Source organism: Leopardus geoffroyi, chromosome C2 (genome assembly GCF_018350155.1).
Source record: "Leopardus geoffroyi isolate Oge1 chromosome C2, O.geoffroyi_Oge1_pat1.0, whole genome shotgun sequence".
Classification (NCBI taxonomy): domain Eukaryota; kingdom Metazoa; phylum Chordata; class Mammalia; order Carnivora; family Felidae; genus Leopardus; species Leopardus geoffroyi.
Window position 1 is genome coordinate 136,887,860 of NC_059333.1, and position 20,669 is coordinate 136,908,528.

The 20,669-nt window shown below is 38.9% G+C and overlaps 1 protein-coding gene across 2 annotated transcripts in view; it reads right to left on the reverse strand.

Annotated features, from left to right (window-relative positions):
• Positions 1-20,669, reverse strand: part of EFHB (EF-hand domain family member B) — a 50,961-nt gene that overhangs the window by 3,309 nt on the left and 26,983 nt on the right. For both annotated transcript variants that reach the window (XM_045503753.1, XM_045503754.1), the window contains 6 exons: positions 16,087-16,170; positions 15,435-15,502; positions 11,358-11,512; positions 5,647-5,854; positions 2,428-2,640; positions 9-190 (listed from right to left, as the gene is read on the reverse strand). In XM_045503753.1, coding sequence (XP_045359709.1) covers positions 9-190; positions 2,428-2,640; positions 5,647-5,854; positions 11,358-11,512; positions 15,435-15,502; positions 16,087-16,170 — 910 coding nt within the window. The remainder of the gene's footprint in view (positions 1-8; positions 191-2,427; positions 2,641-5,646; positions 5,855-11,357; positions 11,513-15,434; positions 15,503-16,086; positions 16,171-20,669) is intronic.

Genomic DNA, 20,669 nt, shown 5'->3' on the forward strand with positions numbered 1-20,669 from the left:
CACTCTACCTCTTTTTTAGATCTTGTCTTGAAGAAGTCTCTTTCAAACACTCCTTTCTGGCCAAAAATGGTAGGATGTAGTAATGAATAGGCATTGCCCTCTTCACCATAATTAGTTCTATCACTGATGCGACGAATTCGGGGGGCAGGGATATCAGACCGAATGGTTGGAACACCATAGATGGGATAACCTAGGACATCAATGAGAGAGGAAAACAGACATTCTACAACTGAGCTATACAATACAGTAGCTACCAGTCACCTGTCACTCTTGAGTACACACTTGAAATGGGGCTAGTCGGGGGTGCCTCGGTTTCTCAGTCCGTTAAGCATCTGACTCTTGATTTCGGCTTGCGTCATGATTTCACATTATGAGATTGGGCCCTGCATTGGACTCTGCATGCTTGAGATTCTCTCCCTACCTCTCCCTCTGCCCCTGCCTTGCTTGCATGCATGCACTCACTCTCTCTCAAAAAATAAAAAAGAAATATTTTTAAAAAAAGAAAAAAAGAAAAAGAAACGGGCTAGTCCAAGTTGAGATGTGATGTAAGGGTAAAATACACACTGAATTTCAAAGATTTAGTACTCCCAAAAAAGTGAAATATTTAATCATATTGTATTGATTACTTGTTGAAAAGGTATTTGGAAGATCTATGTATTATATATAAAGTGTATATACTATTAAAATTGATTTCACCTGTTTCTTTTTCCTTCTTTTTTTTTGTGAGAGAGAGAAAGTACAAGCAGGAAGGGGCAGAGAGAGAGAGGACAGAGGATCCAAAGCGGGCTCTGCACTGAGAGCAGTGAGCCCAACATGGGGCTTAAACTCACAAACTGTGATATCATGACCTGAGCCAAAGTTGTATACTCAACGACTGAGCTACCCAGGCGCCCCTCCCTGTTTCTTTTTCTTAATGTGGCTACTAAAAATTTTTAAATACATATAACTCCAATTATATTTTTATTGGACAGTACTATTCTAATGGGAGTAGAAGCTCATTACACCAGAATATATGGCATATCTAAAAAATCCAGTTAGGGGTGCCTGGGTGGCACAGTCGGTTAAGCGTCCGACTTCAGCCAGGTCACGATCTCGCGGTCCGTGAGTTCGAGCCCCGCGTCAGGCTCTGGGCTGATGGCTCAGAGCCTGGAGCCTGCTTCCGATTCTGTGTCTCCCTCTCTCTCTGCCCCTCCCCCGTTCATGCTCTGTCTCTCTCTGTCCCCCAAAAAGTAAATAAACGTTGAAAAAAAAAATCCAGTTAAGAAAAACATGTAAATCCTTAGTCATGTCCTTAGTCTCAGGAAGTGATCTTGACCAACATAAAATAATCTTTCTAACTAACCAAGAATCATCATGCTCAATATTAAGATAATGAGGTGTTATGAGTTGAACTATATTCTCCCCAGATTTATATGTTAAAATCCTGACCACCAGTACCTCAGAATGTGACCTTATTTAAAAACAGAGTAATTGCAGGGTGCCTGGGTGGCTCAGTTGGTTAAGCATCCAACTTCAGCTCAGGTCATGATCTCACGGTTTGTGGGTTTGAGCCCCACATCATGCTCTATGCTGACTGCTTGGAGCCTGGAGCCTGTTTCTGATTCTGTCTCCCTCTCTCTCTCTGCCCCTCCCCTGCTCATGCTCTGTCTTTCTCTCTCTCAAAAATAAACATTAAAAAAAAGAAAATAAATAAATCATTAAAAAAATTGTCATTGTATTTGTGATTAATTAAGATGAGGTCATACTGGAGTAGAGTAGGCCACACATCCAATGTGAGTGGGGTCCTTACAAAAGGGGGCATCTCACACAGGAGAACACCATGTGAGGGTGAAGGCAGATATCAGGGTGATACAGCAGAAGCCAAGGAACACCAAAAATTGTCAAAATCTAGGAGAGGAGCCTGGAACAGATTCTCCCTCACAGCTCTGGAAGGAACCAACTCCCATCAATACCCTGGCCTCAGACTTTCAGCCTCCAGAACCATAAGATGATAAATATCTGTTGTTTGAGCCATCCAGTTTGTAGTACTTGTTATGGCAGCCCTAGCAAACCAGCAGAAGGAGAATGAAGATACAGAGAAGAGTTTTGTGACAGCTCTTCAAATATTTGAAGGCAAATCTGTAGCTAAGAATCACATGGTTTATAAGTCTCCTAACAGTTGGTGAAGTCTGCGTAATATTCAATATTCTGCTCATCATAGATCAATTTCATTAGTGTTGAGAGAATCATATTACTTGGGTCATCAGTTCAGTTCTCCTACATTTACTGAGACCCCCCTGGTTGCTTCAAATACAGAACTGAATGAAAGGTCCTAGGCTTTGAGAAACAGCCTAATGAAGATAAGAGACTGGGGATAATACAAGGACAAAGAACACTTCTATGTTTGCTGATCCTTTTAGAACTCAGCAAATAACATGACATACTCACAAAGACAAGGAACAGCTCCTACAACCGCACTGATCTCAGAAGAAGTTGTCTTATAGTGATTAGAAACTTTATCACTTGGCCTCAGAAGTGTCCGGAGAGTCTTTTCTGAGCTCCCTGGTTCTTTTAAGACAGTATCTTCTGGCTTTATCAGGAGAGTTGGTTCAGATTCTTCAATATTAGCCTCCGCAGGGTTTGCACAATCTGGTTTTCTACCTTCAAGCAAAGAGGGAAAGGCGGGGGAGTCGGGGGGGTGGGGAAGTACAGGAAGAAATTACTACTTGGTGCTTACTGCTCTACAGCAAAATCCATTTTCCTGGTTAGTCCCTCCTTGCTGGTGGAGACAGAGACTGACTGGGCTGATGGAAACCCTCCACTGAAGCCAGCGTCCCACTGTGGGAGAGCAAGGGCAGGCTGATGACATATATGGGAATCCCAATGTGGCCTAAGGTTTCTTCTTGCCACTCCACTCTCTTTACTCTAAAATAAAGCTTTTAAATCTGAGAGACCAAATGAAACCATGGAACCTATTTCTCCTTAAAAAAAAAAAAAAATTAGAATTTATTTTCATATTTAACTTGAACTACAGGATTACCAGAGTTGTTTCCAGAGTTCTCCCCCAAGGAGGGAGGGAGAAGACATATCGGGGTTGTAAATTCCACCCATGCCTGATGGTGGCAGGGAACCCCATTTATTGCAACATTTGGACTGGCAGTGAGAACACAGCGTGAGCTCAAGAACCGATTATATAAATCATATAGGGTTAGGTTATATACCTCCTCGAATCGGTATATAAAAGAAAACCCTGAGGTAAAACTCCAATTCTAAGACTCTGTCTTTTTGAAGATTTACTTTACTGAGTCATTCCGAAATTTAGGACTGAATTCCTGACACAGCTTTTTCACAGACCTGGTAGCTACACAGCCAGCACTAGAGGGCGCTGTGGTCTTTCAATTTCTAGAAAAACTCTCAGGGTTCTGGGAAAGCCCAAGCAAGGGTTGCAAAGGCAAATGGAACCTCAGTATCAGATTGGGGTGAGAACCATGGCAAACCAGAAAAGACATGCCTATCTAAAGTCTGCAGCCCCTATTCAGCTCCTGCCAATTGTTGCCATGAACACTTTCAGACCTTGTGTTCCAAAACCTCTAATGCTGTCCCTGCACCCCTCAAAAGGCAGAAATCTGGACAAAGTATGAGAAACAGTTTCTCAGAAAACTGTTAGAAAGCTACTCCTTATTAACTAACTGGAATTTTTTTTTAATTTCAAAAGTAAAAAAATAATAAATAAAAAACAGTAACTTGAAAGAAAGAAATGAAGGAAAGAAAAGAAAAGGAAAGGAAAGGAAAGGAAAGGAAAGAAAAGAAAAGAAAAGAAAAGAAAAGAAAAGAAAAGAAAAGAAAGAAAAAGAAAAGAAAGAAAAGAAAAACAAAGAAAGGAAAAAAGAAAGCAAGCCACTACCTTAGAACACTTACCTCTTTTCCTCTAGAAGTCAACAGTAATATAGAATTTGATATAAGAAAATTCCTGTCAGGGGCACCTGGGTGGCTCAATCAGTTGAAATTCAGTTGAAACTTTTGATTTCAGTTCAGATGGTGATCCCAGGGCTGTGGGATTGAGCCCCACGTCAGGCTCTGCACTAAGCATGGAACCTGCTTAAGACTCTCTCTCCCTCTCCCTGTGTCCCTCTCCCCGCCAACCCCTACTCACCTGTGCTCACACTCTCTCTTCAAAAAATTAAAAAAAAAAAATTCCTGGCGAAACATTCCTGAGCCCTTCCTGACTAAACCACTGGCCACTATCTTAGAAGATTCTGAGAAGGTGAAAAATTTCAAGGACTCCATTGAAAATGGCTGATGAAGTCAGAACCCAAAAACCAAGAACAATTTGAAAATCTGGTTTCAAACCAGCTTCAGCCCTCAGCCACTATTCCACGAGTTGTGCCAAGAAGAAAATAAATCTATCACCCCTTTGTATTTCTGAGAGGACGAGGGTAGAAATGTTTTCCATAAAATCTTCATTAGGCAGAGAAGAACTTCCTGCTTTCCTTGTGGTTAGAATAGAAAGGCCATCTCAGAAACCCATAAGGGGTCACACATCATCAATAAAGCCCCAAATTTGGTTTTGACCTTGCAGGAAGGCATGACCCAGAAATAAAAGTAAAAACAGTAATAACTTCACTTTTTAGAGAAAAATATTCCAAGAGGAGATAAAAAACGTAAACAGTCTTTTAAAAAAGTTAATCTTCCTTAATAATCAAGATTTGAACATTAAAGCAAACAAGGTATCATAACAACTAAATTACAAGAATGTTTGAAATAATACTCAATGGTAGCAAAGTTAGGGTCAAACCTCAAAGATTTTGCTGATACAATCACAGACTGGTACAATCATTTAGAAAAGCAAAATGAAAATACAGAGTTCTTCTGGGACAATAAGAACATTCATAAGAAATGAGATATAATTAGAAACAAAGCTTTTTGAGTGTTATCAATATTACTTTCAAAATATCTGGAAACAACCTAAATTTCAAAGAGTAAGGAAATGGCTTAGTAATTCATAATATATCAGCATGAGGGAACTGAAAATGAAATTTACAGAAAAGTTTACCATAAAACTATTTCTTAATTCCATAGAAATTTGAAAGCTAAAGTTTAAAAAGTCAAATAAAAATGGTACATTCACTGTGATTTTAGCTACATTTAAAATATACACACATGTCCATATACATAGTATATATGTCTATCAATATATGGTTAGTGATGTAGGAAGTCAATGTAAGAAAATGTAAAAGAAGAAGTGTTCTTACATCAAATTCTATTTTACTGTTGACTTTTCCTGGGGGAGGGGAGCTAATTAAGACAATGGTTTTCAAACAGTTTTCTGAGGAACTGTCTTTAGTGTTTTAGGTCTCTGTGTAAACTGTTTTGCTTTAATTTTTTTCTTCTGAATGAGGAGTACATAGTTCCAAATTCAAGAGATACAAACACCTAGATTAAAATGTGAGTCTTGCTGCCACCGTGTCCCTTAGCTACCTGGTTCCCCTTAAATGTCATCAAACTCTTTCCTGTCCTTCCACAGGTATTCTATGGATAAACAAGCAAATAATATATGTATGTGCATATTTAATATTATATATTAAAGTTGACAACAGGCAAGCTTCTAGAAAAGTAAAAATATAAAAGTCCCTTGAAGAAGTTAGCAAATCTTCAAAAATTAAATACCTTTAATAATGACCCTCTCTTCATACTCTTTCAGAGGCATTTTATCTTTCCAGTTAAGAAAATTTGCAAACTCTAGGTAGTTAATCAGTCCATCTTTATCCACATCACAGTAGTCAAATAGCTGGTCCAGGAGCGTCTCATCTAAGTGCAAGCTGACCTGATCACAAGCCTCCTGAAGCTCAGCTTTATCTATCGCCCCGTCTCCATTCTGTTAGACACAAAGCAGAAAAAGATGAAGCAAGCATCGTCTTTAAGAGCAGAGTAGGCAACATCTATTATTTCATTTAAGAAAAAAAAAGAGATCTATCACATAAATTCAATGAATTTATCTTATTTTTTTACAAAAGAGCAGGCAGCTATTAAGGTAAGTCTTCATTGTGTCATCCTAACATGCGCCCAGTAATTCCACCCCTGGTTGGAGCAGGGTGTGGCTCAGAATCTTTGTTCATTCTATTTTAATAATTTTTTCTCCAAATACTTTTTTTTCTTTAAATCACGTTGTGGCAGGGCAGGTGTAACCATGATTTGTGCTTGACATTTCATTTAACCAACATCTTGTGCTTTTGACAGCTTTCTACCATTTCCCATACTTTCAAAGTTTTTAACACCTCTGGTGCTCAAACAGCACTAAATGGCCCTCCACTCCACTCTCTGGTAATGAGGGGAAATTGGGGAAGTAATTGTAGGCCAAGTGCACGGAGGTACAGCAGACAGTTGCCTGCTTGTTGTTAACATTCCTATGGGCAAGAGGGACATGCTACCAATCTGGCCCATTGTAACAATTAGCACTAAGATTCATCCTGGTAGGGGAAGCAGGAGAATTCCCACCTTCTTCCAGACAACAGCTAAAGGAGTACCTACACTGTGTGTGGAAGGAGGGAAATTTATGAAGGCTATGGGCAGGAACCAGCTGGTTTCCCTTGGGAACTAAAGGGGCAGAACACGTAATGCTTGTTAAGGAGGAAGGGCAAGAGCTGAGACGTCTTACCACTCTGGAGACTCCTCCTGGAGTCTATCAACCCTTAAGTCCATTTGGAGAGGATAGTAAAAGTTCTGAGTATTTTTGCAGTGCGTCCTAGCTGCTATAAGGGAGCTTTGGCCCTCTCAGAGAAATTCCCTGAGACAAACTCCCAAGAGGTGATAAATGACTCATTGACTAGTATTCAGCTCTTACACTCAGGACTGGGTTTACAGTGCTGATGAAGGTGATCCCTGGAGAATGAGGAACTGACCAATAAACTCTAGATAAATTCCTGCAGTCAGATCCCTAGTCCTGGAAAACATCCCTGATGCCTGTGTTGAAAGAGAATGAGAATTTAAAACATATTATCTCGACAGGGGGGCTGCAAATTCCCTGGACTAATGTAGACTACTTTATAAAAATCTCTGCTGCAAGCCCAAGTCAAACAAAAATGTGAACCCCACAGCCCTAGCTGAAAAGCTATGTAGGATATGGCTGTTAAATCAAAACTGAAACAGATGGTGCCAACAGTGATGACTTCAATGCCCAATATAGGGATTTGCGTGGAATGAAAACTTTGGTGGTTTCATTGAGCTACATACCACTCAAAACTCAAAGTGAATGTTTCTTATTCACCAGGTAGTGAGTCACTCTCTCCCTCTGCACCCTTGATTCCTCCCTCCTCCATGCCCCAACCTCAACTACTCTAAGGAGAAAGATGACTAGATGTGGGACCAAGGTCTCCCTGTCCCCAAGGGAGATCAAATGCCACATTCATCTGTTCAAGTAAACTGCCTAACTTCAGAGGGGCGAAGTCACGTACTTTTATGGCCTCTTTGGATATGAGTGCCAAATTGATCATCCTACTCAGTCTCTATGGGGAGGAGATGTCTGGATTCAGCTAGTGGGGTGTGGGCAGGGTTTGCTCAAAGTGGAGAAGGAAAACTAGCAATATGTTATTTCTGTAGCAGAATATATTATTCCACTACTGAATGTATAACTGGTACTGATGCTTTACATGTTTGTATTATGAATGAGCCACAAGTAGAGGATGCTAATACCTTTGGGGTCACACAACCCTAATGACCCCTTTGAGTTACAAGTCTCTGTGACTAATGATTTTGACACTTAGAGTCTCTGGGTCTGGTTTACTAACGTGCTGTGGTTTTTAACCTCAATGAGAGCTATGGAGGATCAAAAATGGACAGTCAATCTACTCAGTGGGCAGAACTCAAGGCTACTCTCATTGCTCTGGCCAATATTCCCCTTGATGAACCTGTTATATTTTTACTGACTCTTGGACTATTGCCAATGGCCTGCTTGTTTGGTTTGCCATTTGGAAAACTACAGACTGGAAGATTAAAAACACGTCTTTTTGAGTCTGAAAACTATGGTAACAAATCATAGCTCCTGACTGAACCATGTGAGTAAGTCATATAGATGCCTATGATAAGGGTCCCTTCTCTGCCAATTCTCAGACTGAAATCAAGCTTCTGACTGAGCGTAAATCATCCACAGTGCCACCATTGCTGCCTGGATCCGTTGTTGTACCAGACATGGCGACACACCAATCATTACAAAGAAAACCACTCCACGTCTCTGAGGCAGAGGCTACCACACCACATGCCTTACTTTGACTCCTGCCAAAAGTTGGCCAATCTGTCTACATGGAACCTGTGTCCCCTCTCAGAGCCATTAGTGGTGCATCACACTGTTGACACATTTTCAAGCTATGGAGTTGCTATTCCAGTTTAATCAGTCAGCTCCAGGCACAAGACGATGGCCCATGAAACTAATCTGAGTCTTGTGTTTTGCTTTCTGGGCTATTTTCAGCCTGACAATGGTGTGTCTTATAGCAAAAGTGTTACTCAACAATGAGCTATTGGTCAAGGTATTCAGTGAACCTTTCCTACACCCAACCATCCATAGCCATCTGGTAGGACTGAGCTTTGGAATAACCTTCTCAAAAATTGTCTATCTTCCTCACCAGCTTCTGGCTCATATCCAATGGGTCTCATCACTGAATACTGCTGGCCTTAAAAGGAATAATGTCATCTCAGCTACTTCCTGGGTAATACTTAGAATAAAAGGATTTGGAATGATATAGACCTATTTTGAAAATTTGGGACTCTGCTGTGACCATGATGAGTCTTTTTATTTCCCTTCTAGATTTTAAATTTCTGAAGTCAAAAGTCTACACATAATCTGGAACAATGTCTGATGTACAATGAGAGTTCAATAAAATAAAGAATTAATCCTCTAAGCTAAGAAGATTCATTCAGGAAATCATGGCTTGTTTATTCTGTTTCGTTTTGTGTTTTTCATTAAACTAAATCTGGGCATCCAATCATATAAGATTCAAATAATCAAAAATTATCCTACAGCTGTACCAGGAAGACCCACATCTTATTACCCTCTCAGAAAAAAAGCTCCTCGAGGACACTGAGCACTACATTGTACATATTAAAAGTTAACTATTTAAAAGGTATATCAAAATTAAATAATTCTCAGTAATTTCCTCTCTGCTTAATTTAATTTTATCATAAAGAATGTGCCTGGTGGTTCACTAAGATAATCAACAGCTATTAAGATGATCGTCTTGCCTATAATTACATTTTAAATGAATTTTTAAAAAGCAGAGCACCATGTATTGTGGTAGATTCTCTTATTTGTATCAGTGCTATCTAAATTTATCACACATGGGGCGCATGGGTGGCTCAGTTGGTTAAGCGTCCGACTTCGGCTCAGGTCATGATCTCACGGTCTGTGAGTTCAAGCCCCGCATCGGGCTCGGTGCTGACAGCTCAGAGCCTGGAGCCTGTTTTGGATTCTGTGTCTCCCTCTCTCTCTCTGACCCTCCCCCATTCATGCTCTCTCTCTCTGTCTCAAAAATAAATAAATGTTAAAAAAAATTTTTTTAAATAAATAAATAAATAAATAAATAAATTTACCCCACTATAATCTTTGTAAGATACTTGTATTTGAGTCAAGTTTAAAATGTACTTATTTTAGCTTACATATTTTAAGTCTGAAGATTCATTTTTAAATTACCTGTAAATAGAATTTGTCTCTGTTAGAAACCAGAGAAATAGTTGAATGCTTACATTTTCTTTAAACACAACTTTGCAAAAAATGCAGTGGGTGACTGATTGGTGTTTGTCCCTGCATAATTGGTACAAATATAAATGAGACAGTTAACCCACTTTTTATTCATCAGTACAACACAGGCACACAGACCCCTAATCTAAAAAAAACAAAGAAAATGAATGAATTAAACTGAATAAGCCAATGAGTAATCAAGATTTTTTTTTAAGATAAAAAATGTGAAGTGTAACTTTTCCAAAACTGTGCTCAACATTGGAAGGGAGATATAAACATTATCTTTTCTCTTTGAGATAAACTAAAATCATTCTGCTCAGGGTTTTTTCTTCTCAAATCAAAATTATGATGCACTGCATCATTACAGGTTTATTTAGGAGCTTTTATTTGTTTATATTGGACTCATTCTAAAATAGTTTGAGGCTGCCTAGAAAAATGAGTACAATGAAACAGAGCCCGAAAAGTGAGGAAATCAGAGCAAAGAGAAAATAAGGATGGACTAAAATAAGAAGAAACTGGAATAAAAAGAGTACACAAAATGTATGCTGTAAGATCATGTTCACAAAACTAGATGTGTGTTGTTGAATTGGCTCTGAGCTTCCTGGAGGCCAACTCAAAAAGGTATTCACAATCAGTACAAAATTCATGCTACTCATGAGGTAAAAACAAACCGGATACTTAAATGAAACACAATTATTTCCTGTAGAAAGAATGGGTTTCTCTATATAAAGAGGATGCATGTAACAAAAATAAATAACAGCCTCATAGGCATACTAATAAAATTGTGCCATATTTCACAAGAGATTTGCACAATAGTGCACCTTAGTATAAACCAAAGGCAGTGCAGCTAGGTAAAAACAATCCTGTGATGGCCTAAAATGGTGTGAGGTTATTACGCAGCCCTAGCTTTATCTGACTTTTTCAAAGGCTACAATTTAGAGTAGCTTGAAAACTGAATGATTTTACACTCTCAAAACTGAAACCACAACCACTCCCCCAGGGGAGAGACGTTCTAAGTCTGACTTGGACCTTGACAGCACTATGTGTACATACTCAGCTTTAGGTATAAATGACCTAGACCCAGGAAGTCTTCCCTGGGGACCTAGGGTGCCACCCCCTCCCCTTGCTCCCAGCACAGTACAGTTAAATCTGCCTCAGCGGTTCTCAAATTGAATGTGTATCAGGGCTGCAGGGCTTGTTAATCAAATTGAATGTGTATCAACCTGCAGGGCTTGTTAAAACACTGTCGCTAGGCCCCAACCCCGTGTTCCCCAATACAGTAGGTCTGGGGTGGGCCTTAGATTGTGCATTTCTAACAGGTTCCCAAGTGACCCTGACAGTGATAAAAGAACCACACTTTGGTAACCACTGATCTACTCCAGGGGTCAGTAAACTTTTACCGTCAAGAGCCAAAAAGCAAGTATTTTAGGTTTTGCAAGCTATTCAGTCTCTGATGCCCTATTCGGCATCTATAGTGCAAAAACAGCCATAGAAAATATTCAAAATAAATTGGCCTATAAAACTATTTACGAAAACAGGTGGTGGACTGGATTTGACCCATGGGCCTTAATCTGCTGACCCCTGATCTACACCAACCTGCCAGAATCTGTAAGTCCACGCATAGTCCCAAAAGTTCTGTTCAACTACTGACCTTGTCATAGTGCCTGAAGGCTGCCAGCAAAGTGTCAAAGTTCTGGTAGTTAACTTTCTTCAAGTGGTGTCGCACTGCTGCAATCAGGGCTCTCTGTCTATCCTTGCCTCGAAGATACTCACCCGGAAGTCTGTTATGGATGAGATCACCAGCTCCTATTAAAGAGGGAGAGAAAAAGTCTTTCATCTGAATTCAGATAAAGTCTGTCAATATTATTCCCATCCTAAAAGAGAGAATGATCTAGCAACTTCTTTGAAAAAACCTCATGTCTAACTCTGATTCTATTATGCAGTGTGTTAAAAACAAAAACAAAAACAAAAACAAAAACCTTGTATATGAGGGGGACAAAACATAAGAGACTCTTAAATACAGAGAACAAACTGAGGGTTGCTGGAGTGGTTGTGGGTGGGCGGATGGGCTAAATGGGTAAGGGGCATTAAGAAAGACACTTGTTGGGGCGCCTGGGTGGCTCAGTCAGTTGAGCATCCGACTTCGGCTCAGGTCACGATCTCACAGTCCGTGAGTTCGAGCCCCGCATCAGGCTCTGGGCTGATGGCTCAGAGCCTGGAGCCTGCTTCCGATTCTGTGTCTCCCTCTCTCTCTGCCCCTCCCCCGTTCATGCTCTGTCTCTCTCTATCCCAAAAATAAATAAACGTTAAAAAAAAAAAAGAAAGACACTTGTTAGGATGAGCACTGGGTGTTATACATAGGAGATGAATCAAGGGAATCTATTCCGGAAATCATTATTGCACTATATGCTAACTAACTTGGGTGTAAATTAAAAAATAAATAAATAAACTTTAAAAAATCCTTGTATATAAAAAAGAACATAAAATAACTGATAAAACTTAATACTTCTGATAACATGAATGTGGGGGGAGGGGATTCATCAGCCCTCCTAGGCTGTCTTTCCTAAGGTCGCGAAGCCCTTGCCTATCTGCCTCTTAGCAAACATTTGTCTACAATGCTGAGGATCTGAAAGTGGGGCAAAGTCCATAAGGGACCACTCTATATGCCTTGAAGTTAATAAGCCTCTGGGATCCCTTGTAAAAATGGAACTCAAATTACCTACTCCCTTCTAATATGAATTTCCAGTCTGCCTTCATTCTGCATATCAAGTTTCCATTTCTCAGCCCCGCTTCCCCAGTACAACCACCTACACAGGAGACCAGCCCTCATCACAGTTCCATTAATTGAGTCCTGACCCACAATCCCCTCAGTTATCTGGAAGTAATAAAGTCTCCAGTCTACCTACTACATGCCCCCTAGACCTGGACCTTGCTTCCACTTATCCTTCATGACTTAAAACGAACTTCCCCAGATTATGACACAGAGAAAGTACAAACATACACTCTGCCTCTAAGCCCCATTCCTTGTCAGAAAATGGATTCCTTGGATGTTAATGGTGACAGAGATCAGAGTAGAGTTGACCCCATTGCTTCAGATGCGATGGCTTGGTGGATGTCACCAGAAGGAACCTTTTGCCTCAATTCATGCCAATGCCCTCCCTTCCTGCTTTCTTGGGGGCAGGGTCGTGTTGGCAGTTGACTGTCATATCCTAGATGGAATCATTTAAATCACTACATTGGTGCAGTTTGCAGCAACTAGTATTTATACCTGCCCTGTGTAAGTCCCTATATTAGGCTCTGTCAAGGGTCTCTTTTAATAGGTACTCATTGCACCTCTGAGATTCTTACTTACTATAAAATCAGGCGCTAATCCCACCTATTCTGATAAAAGTCATGTTTTTACGGGTAGATATGGGTGAGAAGCCTACAACTAAGGCTGGCTCCAGGAATTGGCAAGTGCCTCAGAACAAAGTCATCTGAAGTGGAATCAGCTATCATCGGACCACCCTGAAGTGGGCAAAGCATAAGTGGCTTCGTGAGAGGAAATCATGACAGTGAAAGTGATTTTTGACAGATAAGCATGGCTTCTTCTGTTCCTCCACATTCCTTCCCCCTGATATAAACCCTGTGGGTGGCTCTTCTGTAAAACAGAGGTCCTCTTTCCTCCGTAAGATGGCTCTTGATTGAGTTTTTACCTTCAGAGGCCTTCCCTCTCCATTAACATCCAAAAGGAACATTTGAATGATGGTTTTTTTCAACTCCACCTGGTTTTGCCACTATACTCTTCACTAGGTATAACCCCTGGTGAGTGATATATATGCTGGTATCTTCTCCTGGCCTGGCCCTGAAAGAATATTTTATGAAGCTCATGTCAAATCACTTGCAATTACTCAAGAATCATCTCTAAAGAGCTGAAATCAGGAGTAAAGTTCCGGCCCCGAGAGACCATGACCTGGCTACCATTCCACGGCCGTCAGAAAAGCCAAGCAAGCTCTTTAATTGTACTCTGCCTGCAACCAATTCCCATGATGCAGCACTGTCCACTGGTCTTGGTTCTGGTGCATACTCAGAGCTGGGCACAACCCTTACGCACTTCCTGGAGGCATCTTAACATACCCAGTAACTCCAGGCCTTAAGGATGAGACATTCTTTGCACAGCTGCCTTTATTTCCATAAGTAAGTGTAAAGGAGAAATTCAGGCCCAGTAAAGAAATCAGTAAGTCCCTAGAAGCAGGAGCTTTCTGCAGAATAAATGCTATTCGTTGACCCCAACAATGATCACAAAAGGTGAGAACCTACAGTTAATCTGTCTCCATCCATAAACTCCAGAAAAAGTCCAGAGAGGACTTATCAGTCCCCTTTCACAGTTCAACTATGCAGCACCAATGCTGGTACTGATACTTACATCTTTTTAAAATTATTAATGTCAGTGTTCTTCCTTTTCATTTTGTAACACTATCTTATTCAATTTGTAAGGATAACTTCGATCAACTATTAGGAAATTTGTCAGTGCTGTCAAACTGTCAAAATGATAAACTATGTGTTGGATTCACCAATTCATGCTATAAATATTTGTGAAAAATGTACTGTATGCTAGACCCCGGGGATCCAACAGATAGCAAGATGAAGCACCCACCAGCATGAAGCCTACCCTCGAGTAAGCAGAATTTACCATGATTACCTATTTACTTTTCAGGCTCATTGATGCATTTCCTAAATCATCTCTTAACCACTCTTACAGGTAAGAAGAGCCTCTAAGACAGTTAGGCATACATTAAACATGCAACAATTCATCTAAAAAACAGACCCAAAATACAATCTCCTAATTAATGTGATTAATGTTGGTCGAAAACACTATTGCATAAGCTCAATAAATATACATCTTATTTGTCAGTGAGTGGGCTTTAGCTAAAGCCTTTTCAACAGCCGTTCTTCAACTTGAGTTTAAGCGTACATAAGAGCCTGCTTGATCAGCACATCTGGGCACAGGTTCCAGGAACCTGCATATTTCATAAATTCCCTGGGTGATTTTAATGCAGGTAGACTGCAGACTCTTTGAAAACCACTGATACACGGCCTAATCCTGACAAGCTTTAGCCTAGTCTTGCCTTTGGATATCTACCGTACAGATGGCTCAGAAAGAAAGACAAAATCCTGGCAAGTTTCTTCTGCCACTTTATGGATTAATCGATTGGCTGGTGGGAAGAGAGTGGTTCTTAATTATGTGATTGTAGAGTAGAGTGGTTTCTCAAACTTGAATGTGCCTACAATTCATCTGGGAATATTTCAAAATGCAGTTTCAGATTCAGTAGGTCTGGGGTGGAGCCTGGGACTCTGTATGGCTTAGAAACTCTCAGGGGACACCAACATTGCCAGTCTGCACACCACATTGAGTGACAAGAGCTTCGTCCAACGTTTGAATTCACCAAAAAGCTGCTTCGCTCAACTTTCGCGTATTTAATACAGGCCATATTTATTTTCTAAATAAAGTTCTGAGCCTTGACTACACTTAAGGTATTCATTCACAAAGGCTTTAAACTGTACATATTTCAAACGTAATATGAACATTTTTTTCTCTCCTGTGCTACAAATTGTTCTCATTAATGTTAATGTAATGTTTTAAGCCTTTAAAATTAGAAGCTCTGAGGGAAGGAGATGGTGAATTTAACAGCATAACTTTGTGGGGATGTTGCTGTTTGTTTTTTAAGGGGAAAGTTTGTATATTTACCATACTCCTCGGCACGGAGACAAGATCCAAACGTGTGGTCTGGGGGAACATTCATTGTTTCTGCAATGCTATCAAAGAAAACAAATCCTTTAGTTAAAACACTCAGCACATGGCATCTCTGGAATTTAGAATACACTTGCCATATGTTTTTAATAGCCTATATTTCTCCTATAACCAAACTATGAAGATCAAACAGAAGTTCTCCAAAAGATCTTCTGTCCAACCTCCCGCTTGCATTAGCAATGGCTATATATGCTTTCCCTGGCCTTCAGAAGCCCAGAGTTAAGAAGAAAATTAAGAACATACTCAAAGCAGAATACGGAAGTAGAGACAAACAGACAGACAGACAGACACAGGGAAGAGAGAGAGAAAATGTAACATGATAAATTAAATTTCTAATATCCCAGAAATAAAGCTTTCCACAAAATTCTCCCTCCCTTTTCTCCGAATGCCCTCTTCATTTCAGAGGACTCAGCACTTTCCTTAAACCCCAGGCTCTACGGAGTAGAGTAGAGTTCCCTGATTAATACGAAAGATGACTTTTTAAATTAACGGATAGCACCTAACAGAAAACAAACCAACATTTACCATAAGAGCACTGTTTAAATTCCATCTAAAGACACTATCAATTCAAAGTTAATTATTAACTTACGGATCTAAAACTCTTCCAAGTTGATGTTGAAACTTTTCTTTGAAATCATCAACTCTCTTAGATACAACCTTAGCTCCTCTTTTCCTATAAAATTAGAAAATTGTCAACCTAAGTATTCTTGGTTGCCAAATACACATATGGTGAGGAATACCATAGTATCATTTGAGTCATCAAAACATACATCCAGTTTCAAAAAAAAGCTGTATGCTAAAAAAATCTGTATATGTTCATTCTTCTATCATTTATATTCTATTAGAAAGATAAGTTTATAGTAGAATATAAAATTTTGTGTAAAGAATAAGACAAGCAGATTTAACATTTTTTTCAGTAAATACAACAAAGGTGTTAATATCATTATCACAAATGCAACTCCTAAAATTTCTAAGTTTAAGCAACAAATAAATAACCAAAGAATATAAATAGATAACTCACATCTAGTAAGCAAATATATGGAGAAATTATGATACTCTCTAGTAACAAATGTATAATAAAAGAATAACAAAGTGGCACTTTTAACATAGTACATAAGCAAATATAGAGACAGACAGACAGAATACCTAACATTGGTACAACTTGCAGTAAAACACTTGGTAAATGCAAATTACTGTAATCTTTTTGGAAATAATTTGGTAATATGACCCAAAAAGCATAAAAATGGTCATTCCCTTTTATCTATATCTGGGAGCCAATCATAAGAAGATAATCCACATAACAACTTAAAATGTGGGAAAGTTTTATATATATATACATATGTATGTATACATATATATATATACACATATATATGTATATATATATTTGTAGCTCATTGACTACAAATGAAAGAAAAGGAGATAAATGTTTAGTCATGGAGGGTGATTAAATTATGTCACAATAACAAGAATACACTCTGCATGCATTTTAGATGTTGGTTATTAAGAATATACAGCAATATAAAATTATTTTATGTTAAGTGAGAAAGCAGGGTATAAAATAGGATTGCATGGTGATTAAAGCTATGTCACCATTTATACAGGAAGCTACACTAGAAAGAAATACATTAAAAAGATAATAATGGTTGAATTTTGATGACAGGATTATGGGTGATTTTATTTTGCCAATTTTCTGTAATATAATTTCATTACTTCTATCACTGTGATTAAATGAACAAGGTTTCTTTTGAGAACTGTAAAGTATAACACTACTATTTAATAACATTAAAATTAATAAGTTATTGTTTTGCTAAGACTAAAAACAATAAACATTAAATTCTTAAACTCCATTTGCTTTTAAAACTGTTTCCTGTACTATAGAAACACCGAGTCGTATAAATTTCTGGAGAAGAGTGACACTCTGTGGAGAAACAATAGATGAAATATAAAGTAATTCATCTCTTATATCTCCATTAACTTCCCCTTGGTTCAAAAAGGGGGAAAAAAGAACAATATGGGTAAAGTCAGAATAAATCAATGGCAGTTTAAGGGCCATAATTTGAACAAATAAGGTTGACATTCTAAAAACCACCTCCAAAGGGCATAATTAGGAACATGTAGGGATGAAGTGGATAAGGATTATAAATCACGGAGCTTACTCCTTTCACCCTAAAAGTGCCTAGATTATGTTTCTGGGAGAACTATGAAGTATCTGTTAGCAGCCATGTCTGTCAGAATATCCTTAACTTCAGCATCATTGCACAACCTCACAGCATTCACTAAACAACTCAGAATAAAGGCCTCCATGTGAATTTGCACACACACACACACACACACACACACACACACACACTCCCATCATCTGAAAATTCTGATTCTTCAAACCAAAGATCGTAAACAGAATATAGATAGAGGTAGCTTTACAGAGGAAATACATCCCTTAAAAGCTGAGTGTAAACCAAATTTATATTAAAGTATAAAACTGAGATACCTTAAATTGTAAACATGCTTAACTCCAAAATTATAATAGACATCACACTGTAGAATGAAGAGGTGAGTTCTTTTTAAAATCCAGCAAACCAGGGGCACCTGGGTTCCTCAGTTGGTTAACTGTCCTACTTTGGCTCAGGTCATGATCTCATGGTTTGTGAGTTCAAGTCCCTGGCATCAGGCTCTGCACTAACAGTGTGGAGCTTGCTTGGGATTCTCTCTCCCTCTCTCTGCCCCTCCCCTACTCTCACCCCCTCTCTCTCTGATTTATATATTAAAATAAACTTTTAAAAATCCAGCAAACCAAAGCAATGAAGAATCTCTCTATTGCTTTTGAATAATTAAGTTTCAAAATACAAGAAATATGATCAAATAAAGCATTGTTCCATCAATGATGTCTCCTTGGGGGTAGAGACAAGTTGGAGGAAAACGATCCCTGCACGTTACCTGCTTTTACAAATTCAGTGTTTGTTTGTTTGCTTTTTTAATTTAGATATAATTGACACATAACACTGCATTCATTTTGGTTGTATTCAGTGTATACTTCTATGACTATCCCACCAAATCATTGATAAATATGTCCTTGTTAATAACCTAAAGGCTCTGCTCTAGGACATTCTTAAGGACCACATTGCCGTTGTGTTTATTTTTAGATCTTTTATAAATTGATAACAGCTTTACATTTTTAAGCTTTCAAAAATGGATAAACCACATTTTGTTATCTCCCTTTAGGCATTAATTTCTATATTTAATTCATATATCTATAATCCTTAATAATCCTTAAATAATGGTTTAACTACTTTAATATTAACAAGTTAACAAATGTTTGCTATATGGGTTCTTCTTCTGTACTCTAAAGAAAACTATTCCATATGGGTCTAGTATATAATATTACAAGAATTTGTTTTGGGTTTATGTTTTACCATTATTGCTTTGAATAATTCAAGTATCAGAAACTCATAATAAAAAAGTAGACGAGGAATGGAAATCAGTATTTCAGGCCTGTGATCACAGAGTCCAGTGCCTATAAACCTGGTGTGAGGGTTAGAGGCAGCCTCTGGAGCCACGCTGCCTGGGTTTCATTTCTACCCCTAGTACTTTTTAGCTGCATGATATTGGGTACACGATTTAACTTCTTTGTACCACAGATTCATCATCTGCGAAATTGAAAGGATAAAAATTATAACACACCTACCTCAAAGAGTTGTTGGAAAAATTAAATTAATAATATGTAAAGTACTTAGCACCTTGCCTCTAACATAGGGAGCTGCTATCACAGGGGCCACACAGACGAATGAGCCAGGCAGGTTGAGTATCTGTGGGCATGCAAACTTTGTATGCGCACTGAGGCCCATGGAGACTTGGATGGCCAGTGTCTCCTTTAAAGAGGGCAGAGGGTTGGGGCGCCTGGGTGGCGCAGTCGGTTAAGCGTCCGACTTCAGCCAGGTCACGATCTCGCCGTCCGTGAGTTCGAGCCCCGCGTCAGGCTCTGGGCTGATGGCTCAGAGCCTGGAGCCTGTTTCCGATTCTGTGTCTCCCTCTCTCTCTGCCCCTCCCCCGTTCATGCTCTGTCTCTCTCTGTCCCAAAAATAAATAAACGTTGAAAAAAAAAAAAAAAATTTAAAGAGGGCAGAGGGCAAAACAAATCTACTTCCACAACTGGTGTGCAGAAGTACAGGCACGATGTACTGGGTTCCTGTGGTTGCTGTAACAAATTCCCATAAACTGGTGGCCTTAAATGACAAAAACATTCTCCCACAATTCCAGGAGGCCAAAAGTTAGAAACCAAGGTGTCAGCAAAGCTACATTCTCTCCAAAGGCTCTAGGGGAGAATCTATTCATTGCCTCTTCCAACATCTGGAGGCAAATATCATTCTTTGGCCTTTCTTGGCGTGAGGCCACATCACTCCAATCTCCCCCATCTTCACATCACCTCTTCTCTATGTGTCTTGTCCTCTTCTGTCTCAAATCTCCCTCTGCCTTCCCTTATAAGGACACTTGTCATTGGATTTAGGAACCACCCAGATAATCCAAAAATGACCTCTTCATCTCAAGATCCTTAACTTAATTGCACTTCCAAAGACCCTTTTCTCATATAAGGTAACACTCATAGGTTCTAGGAATTAGAATATGAACAATGTCTCTTTGAGGGGCCACCATTCAAGCCACTATATCAGTATTTCCAATCTTATGATTTAAGCATAGAAGGAAATATGAATTATTATCAGTAATCTCCCATGGCTTAAGTGTTAACCTATATATAAAACATAACACAGAAAATGAAAAATTAAGGAACTTTATTTTAATTTTCTAGGCAAGTAGTCCTATCTAGAATTCAGGCATAAAAAGGTCACAGTTTGCAAGAATTAAGTCAGATACTCAGGTGCCCAAATAACTATGAAACAAAACTGAATGATAAATAACAATTCAGTTATATATGATATGACCATCTTATAGAGATATGAAAGCCCACATCTTTAAGAAACATGAATAGGGTTGATTCTATAGATTAAAAATATGTCTTCAGATTTGCTTGCAAAGGCATGAAATAACCATAGAATGATACACATACACACACACATATAGTATCATGGTTATCTCTGGGAGAACTGGGAAGTTTGGAAGACATATCACTGCATATCTTTTTCTATTAATTTTATGTTTGAGCAATATCAATGCATT